The sequence below is a fragment of the Oratosquilla oratoria genome, chromosome 25 (assembly GCF_046742065.1).
Source record: "Oratosquilla oratoria isolate Oo_2021 chromosome 25, ASM4674206v1, whole genome shotgun sequence".
Classification (NCBI taxonomy): Eukaryota; Metazoa; Arthropoda; class Malacostraca; order Stomatopoda; family Squillidae; genus Oratosquilla; species Oratosquilla oratoria.
The window spans coordinates 19,709,805-19,728,886 of record NC_134801.1 but is presented as its reverse complement, the minus strand read 5'-3'; the positions used below and the strand labels follow the sequence as shown (position 1 = coordinate 19,728,886).

The 19,082-nt window shown below is 37.0% G+C and overlaps 1 protein-coding gene across 2 annotated transcripts in view; it reads left to right on the top strand.

Annotated features, from left to right (window-relative positions):
* Arl2 (ADP ribosylation factor-like 2) overlaps positions 1-18,868 on the top strand; it is a 31,554-nt gene extending 12,686 nt beyond the window's left edge. For both annotated transcript variants that reach the window (XM_076208467.1, XM_076208466.1), the window contains exons 3-6: positions 71-193; positions 9,922-10,084; positions 12,831-12,911; positions 13,015-18,868. In XM_076208467.1, coding sequence (XP_076064582.1) covers positions 71-193; positions 9,922-10,084; positions 12,831-12,911; positions 13,015-13,149 — 502 coding nt within the window. In that variant the 3' untranslated portion in view covers positions 13,150-18,868. The remainder of the gene's footprint in view (positions 1-70; positions 194-9,921; positions 10,085-12,830; positions 12,912-13,014) is intronic.
* The last annotated feature ends 214 nt before the right edge of the window (positions 18,869-19,082 follow it).

The following is a 19,082-nucleotide window of genomic DNA, read 5'->3' as shown; positions in this document are numbered from 1 at the left end:
ATTTATTATTATATAAATATATATATATAAAAAAAAAAATTGTAATGAATCGTCCTTAACTGATATCTAGAGGTTTAGACAATGCTGGCAAAACAACAGTTGTCAAGAGATTTTGTGGGGAAGACATCAGCACCATCTCCCCAACGTATGGCTTCAACATAAAGACTGTAGAGCATGTTGTTGACAAATATGAGTAAGTAAACATGTTATTGTGCATGATGTTTATCTATATGACAACTATCAGCAACACTATTAATTTTAGGGCTGAGAACAAGAAGGGCCAATGTCAGAAAAGTAAATTTTAAGAAAATGTATTTGAAAGTTTCTTCTATTTATTGAAGTCAGCAAATGATGATATATAATATTTTCTATGGTTAATCAAACAAATATTTTAGATATTTTTTATTTTAGTGTTTTCAAAATAAATAAAACTAGTGTGGAATTACTTCTGCACTGACGACATTGGCCTCTATATAATAGAAACAAGAATTTCCATTTTGGATGTAGACCAATCTTGAAGTTGGTGTCTTTCTTACATTGGCCCTTCTAGCTCTTGGACCTAGAATTGTTGCATTGAGTTTTACTGAATCCTTACCCCTTGGTAGCAACAGGTCTTGATGTCTCCTGTAGATATCTCTGGGAAAATATATTGGTTGTATGGGTTGTATTAATGTGGGTTTATTTCTTTGGCATTGCCTGGCAGAAAGAAGAGGAGAAGAGAAGTTGTTGATATTCAGCTCACCTTATATGAAAAGATGGGAGGAAAAGTAGTAATAATTAGGAGAAGTCTTAGGCCCAGCTAGGAAATTCAAATACCAATCCCCAGGGCTACACCTCTAGGTGCATTTGCCTAATTGTAGTAAAGAAAGAAGCTATGTTCATAGAGTCCTGTCTTTTGTCCTTGGAGTCCTAGATCTTGTTTTTCCATTTATCATGTGGCCTTGCTGTGTATGTGCTGTGTCTTGCTGCATTGCTTCTGACCCAGGGTAATGGGCAAGATGCAATGATAACCCATCATCCAGGAGGAGCCAAGAAAAGAGGGAGGGAGGGGTGGTGAATGGGAGTAGACTGGGTGGGAATGAAATGAATGTGAGTGGAATTATGGCTTTTGACTTTGGCTACCTCCCTTAAGGGGGGAAAAAAGCCCTTGGTATATGTATGTATGTATTTCTAGTTTAAAGTTGATTTATGGTTTCATCTTGGACTTTATCAGATTCCAGGAACTTGTGCATCTGTATAGAAAACTGTATTTCTTCACCTCATTCAAACATGTGGTCTATTTTAATTTGTTCTATGGACTTTGTGATACCCTCACATAACCAAGAGATTTCTATAAATTTTGTCCACATAAATTTTGGCCCACTACTTCATGAGTGGGTATATGAGGATGCTGGTGTTGGTGTCTTGATTATATTTACTTTGTAGTTGTAGCCAAGTGACCCCCGAATTCTGTGAACTGCTTTCATCACATTTTCTGTGTTTATTATTACTCAGAGCGAAAGAGAAGGAGTAATACAGTAGTGAATTTATATTTTATAAAGCAAGTAGTCTGATGTATCTTACATAAGGCATCCAATGCTGCATGGGAGAATTTGACTCATACTGAAGAGGTAATGATGGCATGTCTAGTGTTTCTAGTCCCTCCTCACATGATTTATCTGCAAGGCTGTGAGCCAATTGGGTTGCTGCTCTGTATTCTCATGATCTAATTCAATTTTTTCACTTTGCTGTATATTCAATTTTAGGGCAATTTAGGCTCTGATTTTTTTTATTACTATCTCTTTATCCATGTTGTGAAAATCCACTTTTTATATTATTCAGGAATCCATGTCTTGCCTACAACCTTAGTGATGTGCTTCATTCAGTCAATCCACATAATCATCAGTGGCCACCAGACAAGCCCATAGGTCACCCAGGAAAGAAATATTGTGTTGTCTGAGGATACTGTGGGAAATTTAGGATAATGTTCAGTGTCATTGGTTACATCTAGGACAATTTGATTCTATGGCTGAACCTATTTTGTGCTGAAACATGGAACATGAGACAGGAAGAGAGGAGGAGTTTGAATGTAGTTACCTAGTTGTATTTTACGGGACAGGAGCTATGCTCTTTGTGACCCATTTTCGTATCTCTCCACGTCCAGTTTTTTCTTGAAATTGTGTATAGTTCTGGCATTCACTGTTTCACTGTTCAATTTGTTCCAGACATTGATCACTCTGTGAGGTGTCTAAGAAGTGTGATAAGAGTTACTAGGCTGGATAGAGTGAAAAATGAGGAGGTGAGGAGGAGAACAGGGGTGGAAAGGGAGTTGGGAGATAGGGTTGACGAAAGAGTATTGGGATGGTCTAGACACATGGAAAGAATGAGTGAAGAAAGATTGGTAAAAGAGGTGTGGAAGGCAGAGGTAGAAAGAGTGAACATGAGGGGGCAGCCAAGGATGAGATGGATGGATGGGGTAAAAGGGGCCTTGGGAAAGAGGGGAATGTTTGTTGAGGAAGGATGGGAGAGAACAGAAGATAGGGGTGAATGGAGAATGGTTATGTATGGATGATGCTGTGATGCATGAAAGGGAGTGGGTGGGGGATGGGAGGTGAGGGAGTATGTGTGAATGATATTTTGACATAGCCCAAAGGGATTTCTCCCTGTCTTCTCCATTTCTGCATGAGGGGATAGAGAGTGGGTTTGCAGATTTAATGAAGCGGCCTTGCTGTGGATGTGCTGTGTCTTGCAACACTGCTTCTGACAGAGGGGAGTGTGCGAGATGGAGGGATGACCCATTATCCAGGAGGAGCCAAAATAAGAGGGAGGGAGGGGGTGGATAGGAGTGGAGTACGTGGAGATGCAATGGGTGGGAGTGGCTCTTATGTCTGCTTTTTTTGCTACCTCCCTTGTAAGGGGGAAAAAAGCCATTGGTATATGTATGTATTATTTAACCCTGCCACCAGCAAAGTTGAACCAAGGGCATGTTTCATTATATTCCATGTGACAAAGTCTTCTGTAAGGGGCACCATCCTAGCCTTCTGATAGGTAGAGTTTGTGATGTTAAATCATATCATCATCATCATCATTATCTTACAGCTGGATGGTGTTCTGAATACAAGCATATCAGTATGGTTCATGCTTCTCTTGAGAGAGATTACTCTGCAGACCTAATGACAGGTGAGGTTTGATGGAGAATTAAGTTTGGTGGTCTGTCCTAAAGAGCCTGTTTTATGATCTGTGTCCATGTTTTGTTGATTCTTTGGCATAGTTGAGTATGGTTCTAATAAATTTTATTGTTTGTAGACTGTGATTAGTTTCCTGGTGTTGTCCAAAGCCTGTATTTACCTAGTTGTATCTTATGGGAAGGGGAGCTATGCTCCTGGTGTGTCTTTGTATCTCGCAGTGTTTAGTTTGCTCTTAAATTCATGTATAGTGTTTATAGTGTTTGCACACACTATTGTTTTATCTAGTTTGTTCCAGATATTCACCACTCTGTGTGAAAAACTTTTTTTTTTATGGTCTCTTCTATAACTATTCTTTTTGAGTTTCTTATCATGTCCCCTTGTATTTCTCTTATCCCAATTTAATCAATCCTCTCTATCTAGGACTTCTGTGCCTTTTGTGATTCTGTAAATGGTCAGAAGTTGCCTCTTTCTCTTCTTTGTTCCGAAGTCAGTAATTTCAATTTAGCCAGTCTCTCCTCACATGATAGGTTTGAAAGTGTTGGGGCCATTTTTGTGGCTGCTGTCTGGATTCATTCAATTTTCTTTATATTCTTTTTGGTACTGGGTGACCATAGCGTTGCAGCATGCTCCAGTCTAGGCCTTATTAGTGTGACTAGTATTTTTTTCAACCATTTCTTCATCTAAATAGGTAAAAGCCACCTTTATTGATCTTAGCAAGTCATAAGATTCTCCGACAATTTTGTTTATCTGTTTATCAGGGGACATGTCATTTGAGATATTCATCCACAGGTCTTTTTCAGATCCCACTTTCTTTACTTTGTTTCAATTTTATATTGTCCTGATATTTTTTTTCCAAACTCGATTATGCTACATTTCTTTATGTTGAAGTTTACTTCTCACTTTTGGCTCCATTTCCGAACCTTGTTTAGGTCTCTTTGTAGTGATTCACAATTCATTTCAGTATTCACTTCAACAATTTAGCATCATCTCTAAAGAAGCTCATATAACAATCCACATCTTCATGTCATTCACATAAATAAAGAACATTATTGGAGCCAATACCGGCCTTGTGAAACTCCACTGATCACCTTCTCCCAAGTTTAATTTTTTTCTCTGAGCACTACTCTCATTTGTCTGCCATGCAAGAAATCCTCCATCCAGTTTAGTAATTTACCTTATACTCCTCATATGTATATATATATATATATATATATATATATATATATATATATGTATATATATTTATATATATATTTTTTATATATATATATAATATATATATTTCTATTGTTTATATATATATATATATATATATATATATATATATATTTTTTATATACATATATGATATATGTATATATATATATTGTATATATATATATATTTTTTTTATGTGGTACTTTGTTGAAGGCTTTTTGTAAGTCTAGGAAAGCACAATCAGCCCATCCATCCTTTTCTTGTATTATATCTATTAGTTCTAAGTAGAAACAGATTAAGTTTGTGGCACATGATCTTCCTTGCCTGAATCCGAATTGTCTTGGGACTATTGTATTGTTTTCTTCTAGGTGTTGTATCCATCTATTCTTGATAATTTTTTCACAGATTTTGGCTACAGTGCTTGTAAGGGAGACCAGTCTGTAATTTGTTGAATCTTCTTTGTTTCCTCCTTTGTATATTGGCATTTTTCCAGTCCTTTGGTATTTTTCCCTCTTTGAGTGAGCAACTTATTATGTTATATATTTTGTCCATTAATTCTTTACATTCTTTTAGTATCCAATTTGCAATTCCGTCTGGGCCATGTGATTTCCTGACATCGGGGTTCATTAATTGATCCGTTATTTCTTTTTGTGTTACTGTTATTGCCCTCATGGGGGTGATCATGCTTCAGTTCCTTCATCCCCGTGCTATACTTTTTCTCTAGTGAAAACTGACTTGAAGTGGTTTTTCATGACTTCAGCCATTTCTAAATCTTCTGTATGTTCTATATTTCCATGGCATAGTTTCACCATTTCCTGTTAATTTTTTAGTTTACCATTCACATATCTATATCTCATTTTTGCTTTTAACCACTTCACTCCGGGCCAAACTCTCGCGGGCAGCATTAGCTGCCAGACGTACGATGTTGCGTCATAATACTCGCATCATAAAAAATAGTCACCGCTTATATTGATCGTTCTCTCTTTCACCCGTGAATTTTGATAACCATAGAAAATGTGATGAAGCCAGTTTAGAGAGTATGTCAGTTACGCAGGGACAACTGCAATACACCCACTCCTCGTTTAACGACCTACTCGGTTAACGACAACTCGGAGTAACGGCGGGCTTTATGACAGACCAATATTCGTTTAACGTAAATCTCCCGAAGTTATGACGTCGTGTACGATAATTAAGTTGGCTGAGGCAAATTTGTATGATGTTATAAATGAACTTGTACGGTGGATATTAGCTGTGAGGTAAAGTGTTCTGAAGCTTAGGTCTACATTACCATCCTGCAAGCTGGAAAAACTACCTGGGGTACAATATATACCGGTAGTGGTAAATTTTTAGTTTCGACCAAGGGTGCAATATAGCAATAGAAAATTAATTATTAATTTTGTAAATTATAATGTATCAATGTAATATGCAATTTTGTGAGCAGAAATAAAAAATAAGGTGCTAAAACAAATTTCGTAAGTAGCGAAGTCATGTCGGACGAATGTTACACCATGTTTGTTATGATAGATGCCGATGTCGAGGAAATGAAAGGATGATAAATTCGCCTAACCTAAACTAAACTAACCTAACCTGTGTTTGATAAATCATTACCTGCAAATTAAATGTCATCCGGCTCGTCCTCGTTGTCGTCGTCATGAGAGACGTTGATACATTTTAATTTACAAAATTAATAATTAATTTTCTGTTGCTATATTGCGCCCATGGTCGAAACTAAAAAAATACCCCGGTATTCAATATGGAATGTCAGCATACGCGGATTTGGTCATATACGGTAATTTCGGGAACATAACCACCGTAAATAGACAGTAAATAAAGCTTTAATGTACTGTATAAAAGAGGGAAATACACGAAAATAAAGATACATGTATTGCTGGACATTATACATACAGTACATGTACGTATATGTATACACTTTCGCTTAACGACCAATTCGGTTAACGACGGCGCGCTGGTCCCAATTGTCGTCGTTAAACGAGGAGTGGTTGTAAATATAATCAAGACGCCGATATGGCAGCCTCGCATATCCACTTGCTCCCCATGCCGCCTACATAGGCGGCACCGTATGGAAGGGGTTAATCCAATAATTATATAACTCATGTCCAACACTATTTGGTGGTAGTGGACCCCTTAATTTTGTCTCCACAATTCCCATTATGTCTTGTTTTTCTTCTGACAGGTAATCATTTAGTTCACTCAATCCTAAGATTAATCTGTCTATATTAGTACAGGTACTCCTCGTTTAACGACGACAATTGGGACCAGCGCGCCGTCGTTAACCGAATTGGTCGTTAAGCGAAAGTGTATACATATACGTACATGTACTGTATGTACAATGTCCAGCAATACATGTATCTTTATTTTCGTGTATTTTCCCTCTTTTATACAGTACATTAAAGCTTTATTTACTGTTTATTTACGGTGGTTAGGTTCCTAAAATTACCGTATATGACCAAATCCGCGTATGCTGACATTCCATATTGAATACCGGGGTATTTTTTTAGTTTCGACCATGGGCGCAATATAGCAATAGAAAATTAATTATTAATTTTGTAAATTAAAATGTATCAATGTAATATGCAATTTTGTGGGCGGAAATGAAAGTAAAAAATACCTTGCTACAAGAAAATATGCTAATGAACGAAGTCGGTAGCATAGGCTCGGGACGCCATCTTGTCGTCTGCCAACGTCTCTCACGACGAGCCGGATGACATTTAATTTGCAGGTAATGATTTATTAAACACAGGTTAGGTTAGTTTAGTTTAGGTTAGACGAATTAATTTATCCTTTCATTTCTTCGACATCGGCATCTATCATAACAAACATGGTGTACCATTCGTCCGACATGACTTCGTTACTTACGAAATCTGTTTTAGGATTTTTTGTTGTTGTTTTTTTCCGCTCACAAAATTGCATATTACGTTGATACATTATAATTTACAAAATTAATAATTAATTTTCTATTGTTATATTGCGCCCATGGTCGAAACTAAAAATTTACCACTACCGGTATACACTGTACCCCAGGTAGTTTTTGCAGCTTGCAGGATGGTAATGTAGACCTAAGCTTCAGAACACTTTACCTCACAGCTAATATCCACCGTACAAGTTCATTTATAACATCATACAAATTTGCCTCAGCCAACTTAATTATCGTACACGACGTCATAACTTCGGGAGATTTACGTTAAACGACGTCATAAAGCCCGCCGTTACTCCGAGTTGTCGTTAACCGAGTAGGTCGTTAAACGAGGAGTACCTGTATAGGCCACTTTAAATTTTTTCCTTCTCCATCCTGTTTTCTTTTCCTTTCATTTCGCTTAGGTACCTGGGTGTACCATTTCCTCAGCCACATTTGTAAGACTCCAACAGAACTCCTTGCTTTCAGTCTCCATTCTTTTTTTGTTTTTTTCTTTAGCTTCATCTCTTAGTGTCTTCTTTCTCTTCCCTCATCACTCATTTCTCTCTTTATCCAAGTATTGTTTTAATGTTTACTCTTTGCTAACTTACCTGATTTTGCCAGTATGTCTCCTGTTACCATTTTGATCGTAGTTTTATCTTTAGGAGTCAATTTCTTTCTTTAGAATATTGTTCCATTCTATATACTTCTATTTCTTTTTCTACTTCATGGTGATCGTCTTGTACTTCTTTTAGAATTGTTTTTCCCATTTCTTTTTCTTCTTTTTCTTTCAAGTACCTAACCAAACCATGTTTTTCCTTTAGTCCATATATTACAATACACTTTTTTCTATCCACTGTATCTCTGACATTTGTTTTTTCTTTGATTACTTGAATAATTGTGTCCTTTGCATTTTCCTGCATCTGTTGTTATACTATTTTTTTAAAAGCTTTAGTTGTGTTTCTTTCTGCTACTAGTCTTTCCATTAGCTTGGATATGGTGGATAGTGGTGAGATTGGTCTGTAGGATGCAAGGCTTTCAAGTGTTTTTTTTTTTTTTTTTTTTTTTTTAATGGGTATTATGTGGGCTCTTCCAAATAGTTGGAATGTTAATGTACAACCAGGAGTACAACCTGTCAAGAAAAGCAAGAACCCCACTAGCATGCATTCAGGACATTTAACAGTATAGAATAGGCCTGGCCATAGAATCAGACTGCCTTAGATGCAACCATCAGGCATAACACTGAACATGTCTAACAATGCTCTACACCAGTGGTTCTCAAACTGGGGTCCCCGGACCCCTGGGGGTCCCTGAGAAGGTCCTAGGGGGTCCGCGACACAATTAAAAAAAAAAAAAAATCCAGAAAAAACTATATAATTATAAAGATATACAAAACTGATTCTGTCATTATATGTCATAATATTTCATTTGTTTTTTTCTAATTAATATTTATATTCATTCAAGCTTTATTCTATGCTTACAGAAAGTGTGAACTGAAGATGGAAATGTTTTTAAACCGAAAATCGACAAAATTTTGAAAATATTTTAAATGCTTATTTTTATACTTTCTTTGTGTAGGAATATGCAAATAGTAAATTTACTGCATTATAATCATGTAATGGGTATCTTGGTATGGTAATAATAACTTTTGATTGGCTGGGGGTCCTCGGATGGGACTTAAATATCTGGGGGGGTCCTTGGCATGGTAAAGTTTGAGAACCACTGCTCTACACTATCCCTAGACAAAATATGTCTTCCCTGAATGACTACTGGGTCTGTCTTCTGGCTGTTATCAATTACCTGGGAGTCATGGGCCTCCTGGAAGAGAGACCTGGAGCAATGGATTGATTAATAGATGGAGGATGGGGTGGGGTTAGTTGTCGTTTGTCAGATCATACTATGGGAAAAAGTGGAGGGAAGATTATCAAAGTCAGTATAGATCATGCATGATCCAGAGACCAAATGCCAGTTGGGGTTGCATGTCCAGATGGAGGTGATGAATTTAAAGATAAGTAATGGAGATTATTGTCTGCAACATGTTTGTAGCTGCAGCATGAGCTGGTACCCATCATTTGCACTAGGGCTGTATGTAGTATTAAGAGTAGAAAGGAGTTTCATATGAAAATAAGGAGAAACTTTGATGGGAAGGATGAGGTCAGGCCCTGCTGGAATAGTATGGACATGTAAAAAGGATGGATGGGGGTTAGACTAGTCAAAAGTATGTGAAACAGGTATGGAAGAAGGTAAGGAAAACTGGAAGAAGAGTATGGGCAAAGGCTTGAAGATGAAGAAAATTATTGTAGAAGGAAGGAGTGTGTTGATGGAAGTTAGGAACAAGTGGAAGAGGGAACAGGGAAGGAAAGTGGATTGGAAATCCCCAAAAATTACACGAGAAGGAAAGGAGGCGAGAAAAATGTTATGCTTATGTTTTAGCTTACTTTTTATAATCTTTAAGAGGAACAAATAAATTACTACCACATTTCCATGGGGGCTGGATGGACTCACTGGTGTAATTAAATTGAAAATCACAAATATAGAGTGATTTGCTGTAAATGAGAAATATATCAAGTATATGAATGTATGCACATATAAAAGTATATGTATTTGTTTATTTTTACTTATCTATATATTTTTTCATTTCAGTTACAAGTTAAACATATGGGATGTTGGTGGCCAGAGCTCTCTTCGATCCTATTGGCGAAATTATTTTGAATGTACAGATGGCATTATATGGGTTGTTGATAGTGCTGATGTAGATAGATTAAGAGACTGTGAAGTGGAATTGAAGAAGTTATTGGAAGAGGAGGTTTGTACAAATACTTGTTTATTTTAAGTTCTGTAAGGGACCAGCAATGGGTACCTACAAGTGCTGGTCATGTGAGATGGACATCAGAAAGAATTGTCTCTCTACCACCCATCTTGAGAACCTATCAACTCCCTCACCTTCAAGGTGGTGCAACCCTGAGGACCCAACATTAGTCTCTAGATACAAGGACTTTCTTTCTCAACTTCAACTGTATTTCCTCAACCTTTTCACATAAGGATATATGACAACTGGCTACTACTTCCCTCCCCCTGCTATAAGTAAATTCCTTAAATTCCTTGAAGGGATCTAAGATTGGTCAGATAACAAGACAATTACCAAATAGACAATCTCCATTGAGACAACTTGAAAATTATCACTGATAAGACAACTTATTCCTAAAACCTTTCAAGTTTTCTACAAATCACATTTGTCTCAGATTTTTCCATTGGCTGCTTAATGCATGTGAAAAATGTAATTCCAGTACAAATTATGAAATGTTGCAACAATATTTGTTCAGAGAAATGTACACGGTTGTATGCCAATTGTTGTCATCTCATTATTAATGGTGACCAACAGAGTTATAGAAAAGTAATGGTGAAGAATACTCAGCCTTTGAAAAAAAAAGTTAATATAAAGAATATATTAATAATGGATTACTTAAACTTATGATAATAACAAAGAAATTGGTTGCACCAAATTGGTGGTTTCAAGAAGCCAGGATGAATATCTGCCATTGGTGAGAAATGTACATTTTGATACGGGATCACAAGAACTTATCAAAGATGGTGATTTTCTATGATGAGGATTCAAAAGTATGGGTTTGATTTCTATATTATGAAATAGCAGCAAAGTACAGTCAAGCCTATATGAATAAACTGGAACAATGGCTCAACAATAACAGAATAGAATTCTCACCCTAGAAATAACAATGATACTGCTCAAACAAGACAATTGTAAATAAAAAGAAAATAAATAAGTAGAAAAAAACTTTAGTAAAATTAAATGGTCAGATCCTTTTATTGGAAAACGAACCTAAAATTCTGGGCCTCACATTTGATACTTGTTTGACTTTCAGCTCACCAAGAATGTACATACATACATATACCAAGGGTTTTTCCCCCTTACAAGGGAGGTAGCCAAAAAAGGAAAAGGCATAAAATCATTCCCACCCATTCCATCCCTGAATACACTCCACACCCCTCCACCCTCCCTCTCATCTTAGCACCTCCTGGATGACGGGTCATCCCTGCACCTTGTCCACTGCCCTGGGTCAGAAGTAGTGTCACAAGACACAGCACATCCACAGCAAGGCCGCTTCATTAAATTGGCGACCCCCCCTCTCCGTCCCCCCATGCATAAAGGAGAAGACGGGGAGAAATCCCTTCGGGCTGTGTCAAAATTTCCTCACACATACTACCTCACCCCCAAGAATGTGACAGCAAAAATCAACAAGAAAACAAACCTATTTAGATATATTGCAAGCTCTGACTTTAGATAACAGAAAATCTAATAATCATCTTCAGTTAATTCATAAAAACAACTTAGAAACACTATAGAATGGAGAACTGAGGATAATAGGATGTACTAAAACCACCCCAATTGGATATCTGCATACAGAAACAAAAATCTTGCATATAGAACACCACATGGAAATGACAGAAACACAGTTCCATACCAGAGCCACAAACCCAGTACACTACATCTCTCAAAAGCCATCACCAGTATGGAAAAAAAGCAGCAGCAGCATACTACTTAAACATATAAAACAACTTAACACCTATACCACATAAAACATCCATACCAAAACAAATACACTCTCAGATCAGTGAACAAACCTTTCAAGATAGACCACCAGGCTCAATACTTCACCAACACCCCTAGACATAAGCCTAAAATTAAAAAAAAAAAAAAAAAAAAAAAAAAAAAAAACACCCAGTAAGAACCACATTTACATGCTTACAATGCTTACATTGTGGACATCATCCAGCATTGAAACCTTACCAATGCAGACTAGGTTTGGCCACAGATTCTAACTGCTCCAGATGCAACCACAGCACAGAATATTTCATACTAAAATGCCCCACACTAACAGTACCTAGATGACAGCACATTATATCTCCCCTGAGTGACTTGTGGACTTGCTTGGTGGTCATTACCAGTTACCTGAATGGTGCATGTCTTCTACATAAGTGACCAAGGGCAACAGATTAATTGATTGGGAAAAATCATTGGATGTCAGTTCTCTTCATATGAACAAGGTGAGGAAATACAGTCAAAGTTAATAAGAGATCTTGGGTTTCATCCAGAGACATAATGTCAGCCCCTACACCTCCAAATAATGATGTGGATCATTATGGTTTTTGAAGATGGATGGCAAGGAAATGATTCTCTTTGATATGCATTTTACACAGCCACCACTTGGAAGTACCTGTGATTGGTCCTCCATTGGTTGTGTTATTAGGCAGTTGTATTTTATATATTATTTTATATAGCATTATTTTGATGTATATTATTGTTTACATATATGCATATTTTCTTATCAAGCACCAAAACTTGTTTTATATTTTTGGAACAGAAAATGGTTCTAGGAAATTACTTGTGGGTTTTGCAAATTCATGGGTTTCTGCATTATCAGCATTATCTCAAATCTAGACAGATATTGAGGGTTTGCTATATATTATATAATGCACAGTATAATGTAACATATGATTGTATATTACTTTATCAGCATTTCTTTCTTTTCCAGAGACTTGCTGGAGCAACTCTCTTAGTCTTTGCCAACAAACAGGACATTCCAGAAGCTTTGTCTGCTGAACAAATCAAAGATGTATGTAGAATATGATAACTGTGTTCTCAAATTTTGTATCTTTAGATATAGTGGAATATACATATTTTTATTGCCATTCAATATTAATCAACAAATATTTCAGATTCTTGATTTGACCAACCTCAAGACACATCACTGGTATATCTTGCCCTGCAGTGCAGTCACAGGAGAGAATCTGGTGGCAGGAATTGACTGGCTGATAAGAGATATTGCAGCCAGAATTTTTACACTTGATTAGCACCCAAGGTTTTTTTTTTTTTTTTTTTTTTTTTTTTTTTTTTTTTTTTTTTTTTTTTAATAAGTTTCTGGTATAGAAAGCTTTATATTCTATATTTTGTTCACATCTACTTTTAGTCACAAATTAACAATATTAAGCTTTAACTCTTTGAACTTTGGCTTTGTTTTTTCCTTGTATATGTGATTGATACAAACTAAAGTAGAGGGACTAAAGGACCATTGACAAGCACAGGTTTGTGGTGGTTTTGCAAGATGGACAACAGAGCTGCTCATTTTAAAACCTGTCAACTCCCTCACCTCCACCAGAAGGTGTAGCCCAGAGGAGTTGATACTTGGTCTCAGAATTAGATCCAACTTACGCTATCTTACACCTTTTCACATGTGAAGCGCTAGCAATCACCCATTGCTCCTACTTTCAGCTGGTGACATAGAAATGGTTCCAAACCAATAAAACAGATAATTCCAAAGTTTCTTTCCAGAGAGATCTTTGGTAGGAGGGGCCCAGAGGATCATTGCTAGTCACTGTCAAGTTGCATGTTTTCCACCTGTGAAACTTGAGGTTTGTCACAAGCATGGGGCTTGGACAACAAAAGGAAACTTCACAGGATACAGACAGTTCTTAAGAACCATACTTGACTGCTTCAACAGCATGGTTCCCGACAATGAAGAAAACAAAGAGTCTGAGTGGTAAAATAGTGATTTTTATCTCCAATATTATGATAGCATGCAAAGGAAGATCAAAATTAATTTAAGCTTGTTTACATTATAGTGTTGAATTTTACTCTACAAATGGCAAAATTCAAAGGGTTTTCCACAAATAAATGGGGTAATCTCATGAAGGAAATTGATAAAATAATTGAGACCAAAATAAAAGAAAAGGGTGGCTTCCAAAGTCACAATCAAATATTTAAATATGAAAAAGTTCATGAGTTGCATCGTAGCAAACTTTTTTGTACCTAAATATTTCAATTTCCAATCTCAGTGTCACTCTTCCCACCATATACATTGGTACAACCATATTCAAAAACTTAAGAAGATAATGAATGTGAGATGATGAAAGCTGTAAACTAATCAAGATGCAAAAAAACATGAGCAGTATGTACTCAAATCATGTTCAATTTTGAATCATGAGATTGATTGGGGTGGAGGGAAGGAACAAGACATTGTGCTTCCCACCACCCATCCAGTATCAAAAGATAATCATATAAACCTTGTATTTTCTCTCTTATGTGTCACTTTATGGGATATGTGAAAGCACAGTCATATTCATGACTATTTTATATCACAGAAGACATGTTAGATTTTACAACCAGCCTCATAATGACTGGACACAGCGATAATAAGCAAAATACTGTATAAACATTAAAATTATATTATCTTATACTCACTATAATTACTTTCTTTGCACTATCAAGATGGAAAGCTTTGAAATAGGTGAACAAAGACTGCCCCATCCATAGATGTACATGAAATTCATGTAACTCATATAGTCATTGAGCTAAGTGAAGAAATATAAAAATATATTAAGGAAGGTTGAGGTTTCAGCCAGCTCAGCAGGGCAAGGGTGAGCAGGGCTGCCAACCAAAAATACAGGATAGACTGAGATTCTTTGAGTGAATTGACTATAGTAAAAGAGGTGTGGAAGGAGTGAACATGAGGGGGCAACTTAGGATGAGATGGATGGATGGGGTAAAAGGGGCAATGGGAAAGAAGGGAATGTCTGTTGAAGAAGGATGGGAGAGGACAGAAGATAGAGGTGAATGGAGAATGGTTGTGTATGGATGATGCTGTGATGTGGAGTGGGTGAGGGAGTACGTGTGAGAAATAAATTGTAGCCTGAAGGGATTTCTCCCTGTCTTCTCCCTTTCTGCATGAGGGGGTTGCTGATTTAATGAAGCAGATTGCTGTGAATGTGTTGTGTCTTGCAGCACTGCTTCTGACCCAGGGCAGTGGGCAAGATGCAGGGATGATGACCTGTCATCCAGGAAGTACCAAGTATAGAGGGAGTGTGTGGGGGAGTGGAGTATGTAAGAGATGGAATGGGCGGGAGTGGTTTTTATGCCTTTGTTTTTTGGTTACCTCCCTTATAAGGAGGAAAAAGCTTTTGGTATATGTATGTATATATGCAAGAAAATTACAAGTAGATAGAGACATCAATCAGATCATTTTTATGACAGTTGTGCACAGGACTCAAACCTACCACTCAGCCATCAGTGAGACAATTGGGCGGTGTCTTTAACCTCTCAATCACTGAGACTACAGTGGTCGAGAGGTTAAAGACACTGCCCAGTCGTCTCACTGGCAGCTGAGTGGTAGGTTTGAGTCCTGTGCACAACTGTCATAAAAATTATCTGATATATATATATATATATATAAAGGCAATATCCACCACTATATGGATTATGTATGAGTTTGTCATCTTGACTATCTTATATTAAACAGCTATAAATGTCAATTAACATTAGTCTGTATAGTATTAAGTCAATGATGGTTAAGGTAGGAGAGCTTTCTATGGGGGTTTGTTGTCAGGGAGCTTGTGGTATTGTTAGGAGCTTACAGAGGTTGGGAGAACTTGTGGTGGTTGGGGGGACTTGTGATGGGAGATAGTTATGATAGTGGAAGAAGGTTGCAATGGTTGTTAGGGGAATTTGTGCTGGTGGGATGTTTGTGATGGTGGTGGAGCAGCTTGTGGTGAAAGGGGGAGAGTTTGTGATGGTGAGGGAGCTTGTGGTGGGGAGAGTTTGTGATGGTGGGAGAGGATGCTATTACTTGATGGTAGAAACCAAACTCAAAAATTTTGAAATACAGCTGGGGACTGTTAGATACTCCAGCTCGAGAAGATAAAAGGAGTAGTGAGGTGATGATTGTTGCGAGAAATTATATAACGGTGGAAGAAATAAATCTAAATAAATGGAGGGCTGAAGCAATCCATCTGAAAATTAGAACTAAAAGGCTGAATAGAAGAGACCTCATGGTGGTATATATCCCCCCCTCCCAAGACAAAAACTTGGAATGAAACTGAATATAAAAAACAAAACAAAAAAAATTGTGGCACACAAATTTGTCACCTAAACAAAATTATTAAAAAAAGTAAATACATTGTAAATTTGGAGACGAATGCAATGAGGTCAACTGGGAGGTGTGGGAAGCAAGTGGAAAAGTAGATTCCTTGGGAAATATCCTGTTAAATATAGCAGTTGGAGAACACATTGACCCAGTGGGTAAAGAAGGTGACTCGGATAAGAGGAAATGACATTTCTCACAAAGTTAGATCTGCTATTTACCTTTGCCTCAGGAAGAAATGGCCATGTAACAATTGAATTTCAGTTGGCAGATGAGAAAATATTACCAAGGGATGAATCATATGGATAAGGCAGACTCAATTTTAAGAAGGTAGACTTGGCTTGAAGAAATTCTTTAAAAAGGCAGACTGGGAGAAATTCATGAGTACCATTAACTATGAGGAAATAGGAAATATTTCTTTATAATAGAGTGAATAAATATGTACTGAAGGTTAGTGGAAGAAAGAAGAAGAAATGAGACTGGTTCAACAAAAGGTGTGAGATAACTAAAATGCCATTGATGCGTCTTGTGGATATTGGAGAAAGAGAAAAAGCAATAGAAGAAAGAAAGCTTATAAACAAACTAGGAATGACTTGTGAAGCAGCAGTTTTCATATGTCCTATTTTTTTTTGGGGGGGGGGATTTAGTTCTGGATGAAGTTATCGAAAACTGAATTATACGAAAAATAAGGCATATAAAAACTGAGGTTTGACCATACAAGAATCTACAGGGAGGAAGCAGAGAATTTTGAAAGGGCTGCTGTAGATAAATGCAGAGATGAACCTTAATGGTTTCACATGTTTATTAACCTCTTCACTCCGGGCCAAAATCTCGCAGGCAGCATTAGCTGTCAGACGTACGATGTGTCGTAATAATACTCGCATCATAAAATATAGTCACCGCTTATATCGATCGTTCTCTCTTTCACCCATGAATTTTGATAACCATAGAAAATGTGATGAAGACAGTTTAGAGAGTATATCATTACACAGGGGCAACTACAATAAATATAATCAAGACGCCAATATGGCAGCCTCGCGTATCCACTTGCTCCTCATGCCGCCTACGTATGCGACACCGTATGGAAGGGGTTAATGGTAAATTGAAAAATACAATGAGGACTTTAGGTTATTGCAAAAAGATAGACATTGTATTTGCCTGGAGCCAAGAGTGAAAAATTAATTCTAATACCAAAAAAATGCAAAATGTTGGAAAGGGTGATAACTGAATGACCATCTTCAAACTATTACTTGAAGTAAATCCATTACAAAAGATAAAGAGGAGAAAGACTGGTGAGTGTTAATAAAAGACAAACTATCAGCTGACAAACATCGGCACAATTGTGGGAGAGACATACTGCAGCAGAAGATATTACTGTGGCCTCACAGTGTATGAATATAGAGATAATGAAAAAACTCAGAAACATGGATCCATTGAAGACAAGAACATATGTCAGTGGTGTGGTTCCAACACTGAGTGAAAGATCTGAGCAAGATTGAGAAAATACAAAGGTCAGAAACCAAACTAGCTCCCACCCTGGCAGATATACCATATGAAGGAAGACTAAAATGATAAGATCTGCCAACATTGAAAGATCAAAGAGAAAGGTATGATATGATTATAATATTCAGGTAGCTAAAAGTGGTAGAATACAGTACAAAAGTGATGTCGTGATCATTTAATCTTGATCACTCCCATCTTAATGGGAGGGATTTAAGTGGTTGTGAGAATAAATTGAAAAAGACTAAATACGTAAAGGATGTGAACCAATGTAGTTTTCCATACAAATACATAATTACTTAGCTTAGAGAGTGACATAGCCCAAGTTATAATACATGAATACAATTCTAAGTATGATAACTGGAAAATAAGGATGTAGACTAAATTGAAACCAGACTATACATGAATTTGATGCCTTGTATGGCAAATTGAAAAGTTAGAAGCAGGAACCCATTAGCATTGCTCCTTTCCTGTGTACAGTGAGACCTCTCATTAACGGACGTTAATTAGCTGCGTTTGCGGTGTTTTCGCTGTGTTTTCGGTGTTTTGGAGTGTTTTTTGGGTGGCATAGTGATTGCACGCACTAAACAACAGCACCAAAACACCGAAAACACAGCGAAAACACCGCAAACACAGCTAATTAACGTCCGTTAATGAGAGGTCTCACTGTACTACAATTAGAAAACGGTGGAGACTCGTGCCAGGAGTCATGTAGCTGTGGTCAAAGCCCTATGCACTTGGACTATTGGGGCAGGTAATAGTCATTGTTGGGAATTGGAGAGAATTGTAGGATTTGAACCCACAACTAAGTGAATGCATGGCCAGCATACTTCTAACTATGCCACCAGTGCACTACAATTAGCTAAATACAATTAGGTGAATTAAAAACAATTAAAAGGGTTGGGAACAAAAAAGCCCTCAAGACCTGATGAGGTATCAAATTGGATATTGAAAGAATGTAGAGAACAATTCATGAACTAAGTACACAATTTAATACCTAGTTCATTAGAAGAGGGAAAGATACCTTTGGAAAAGAAGTTGTCAAATGTGATATCAATTTACAAAAAAGGTAACAGAGAAGTACTGCTAAGTCTTAGACCAGTATACTTGTCTAGTACAATAGCAAAAATGTGTAAAAAAAAAAAAAAAGAGTAAAAGATAGATGGATGAAACATCTTGAAAAGCAAAGAATATTAATAAATAATTTTGATCCAGAGAAGGAAAATTCTTTATAAGAAACCTGCTAAATTGTTACTCTTGAAAATCTAGTGACTGCATGAGGGAGAGGGATGGGTGGCGTGTGTATACCTGGACTTAGAGAAAGCTGTCACAACTTTGGTGATGTGATACTCTACTTAGTGCTTTCTAATT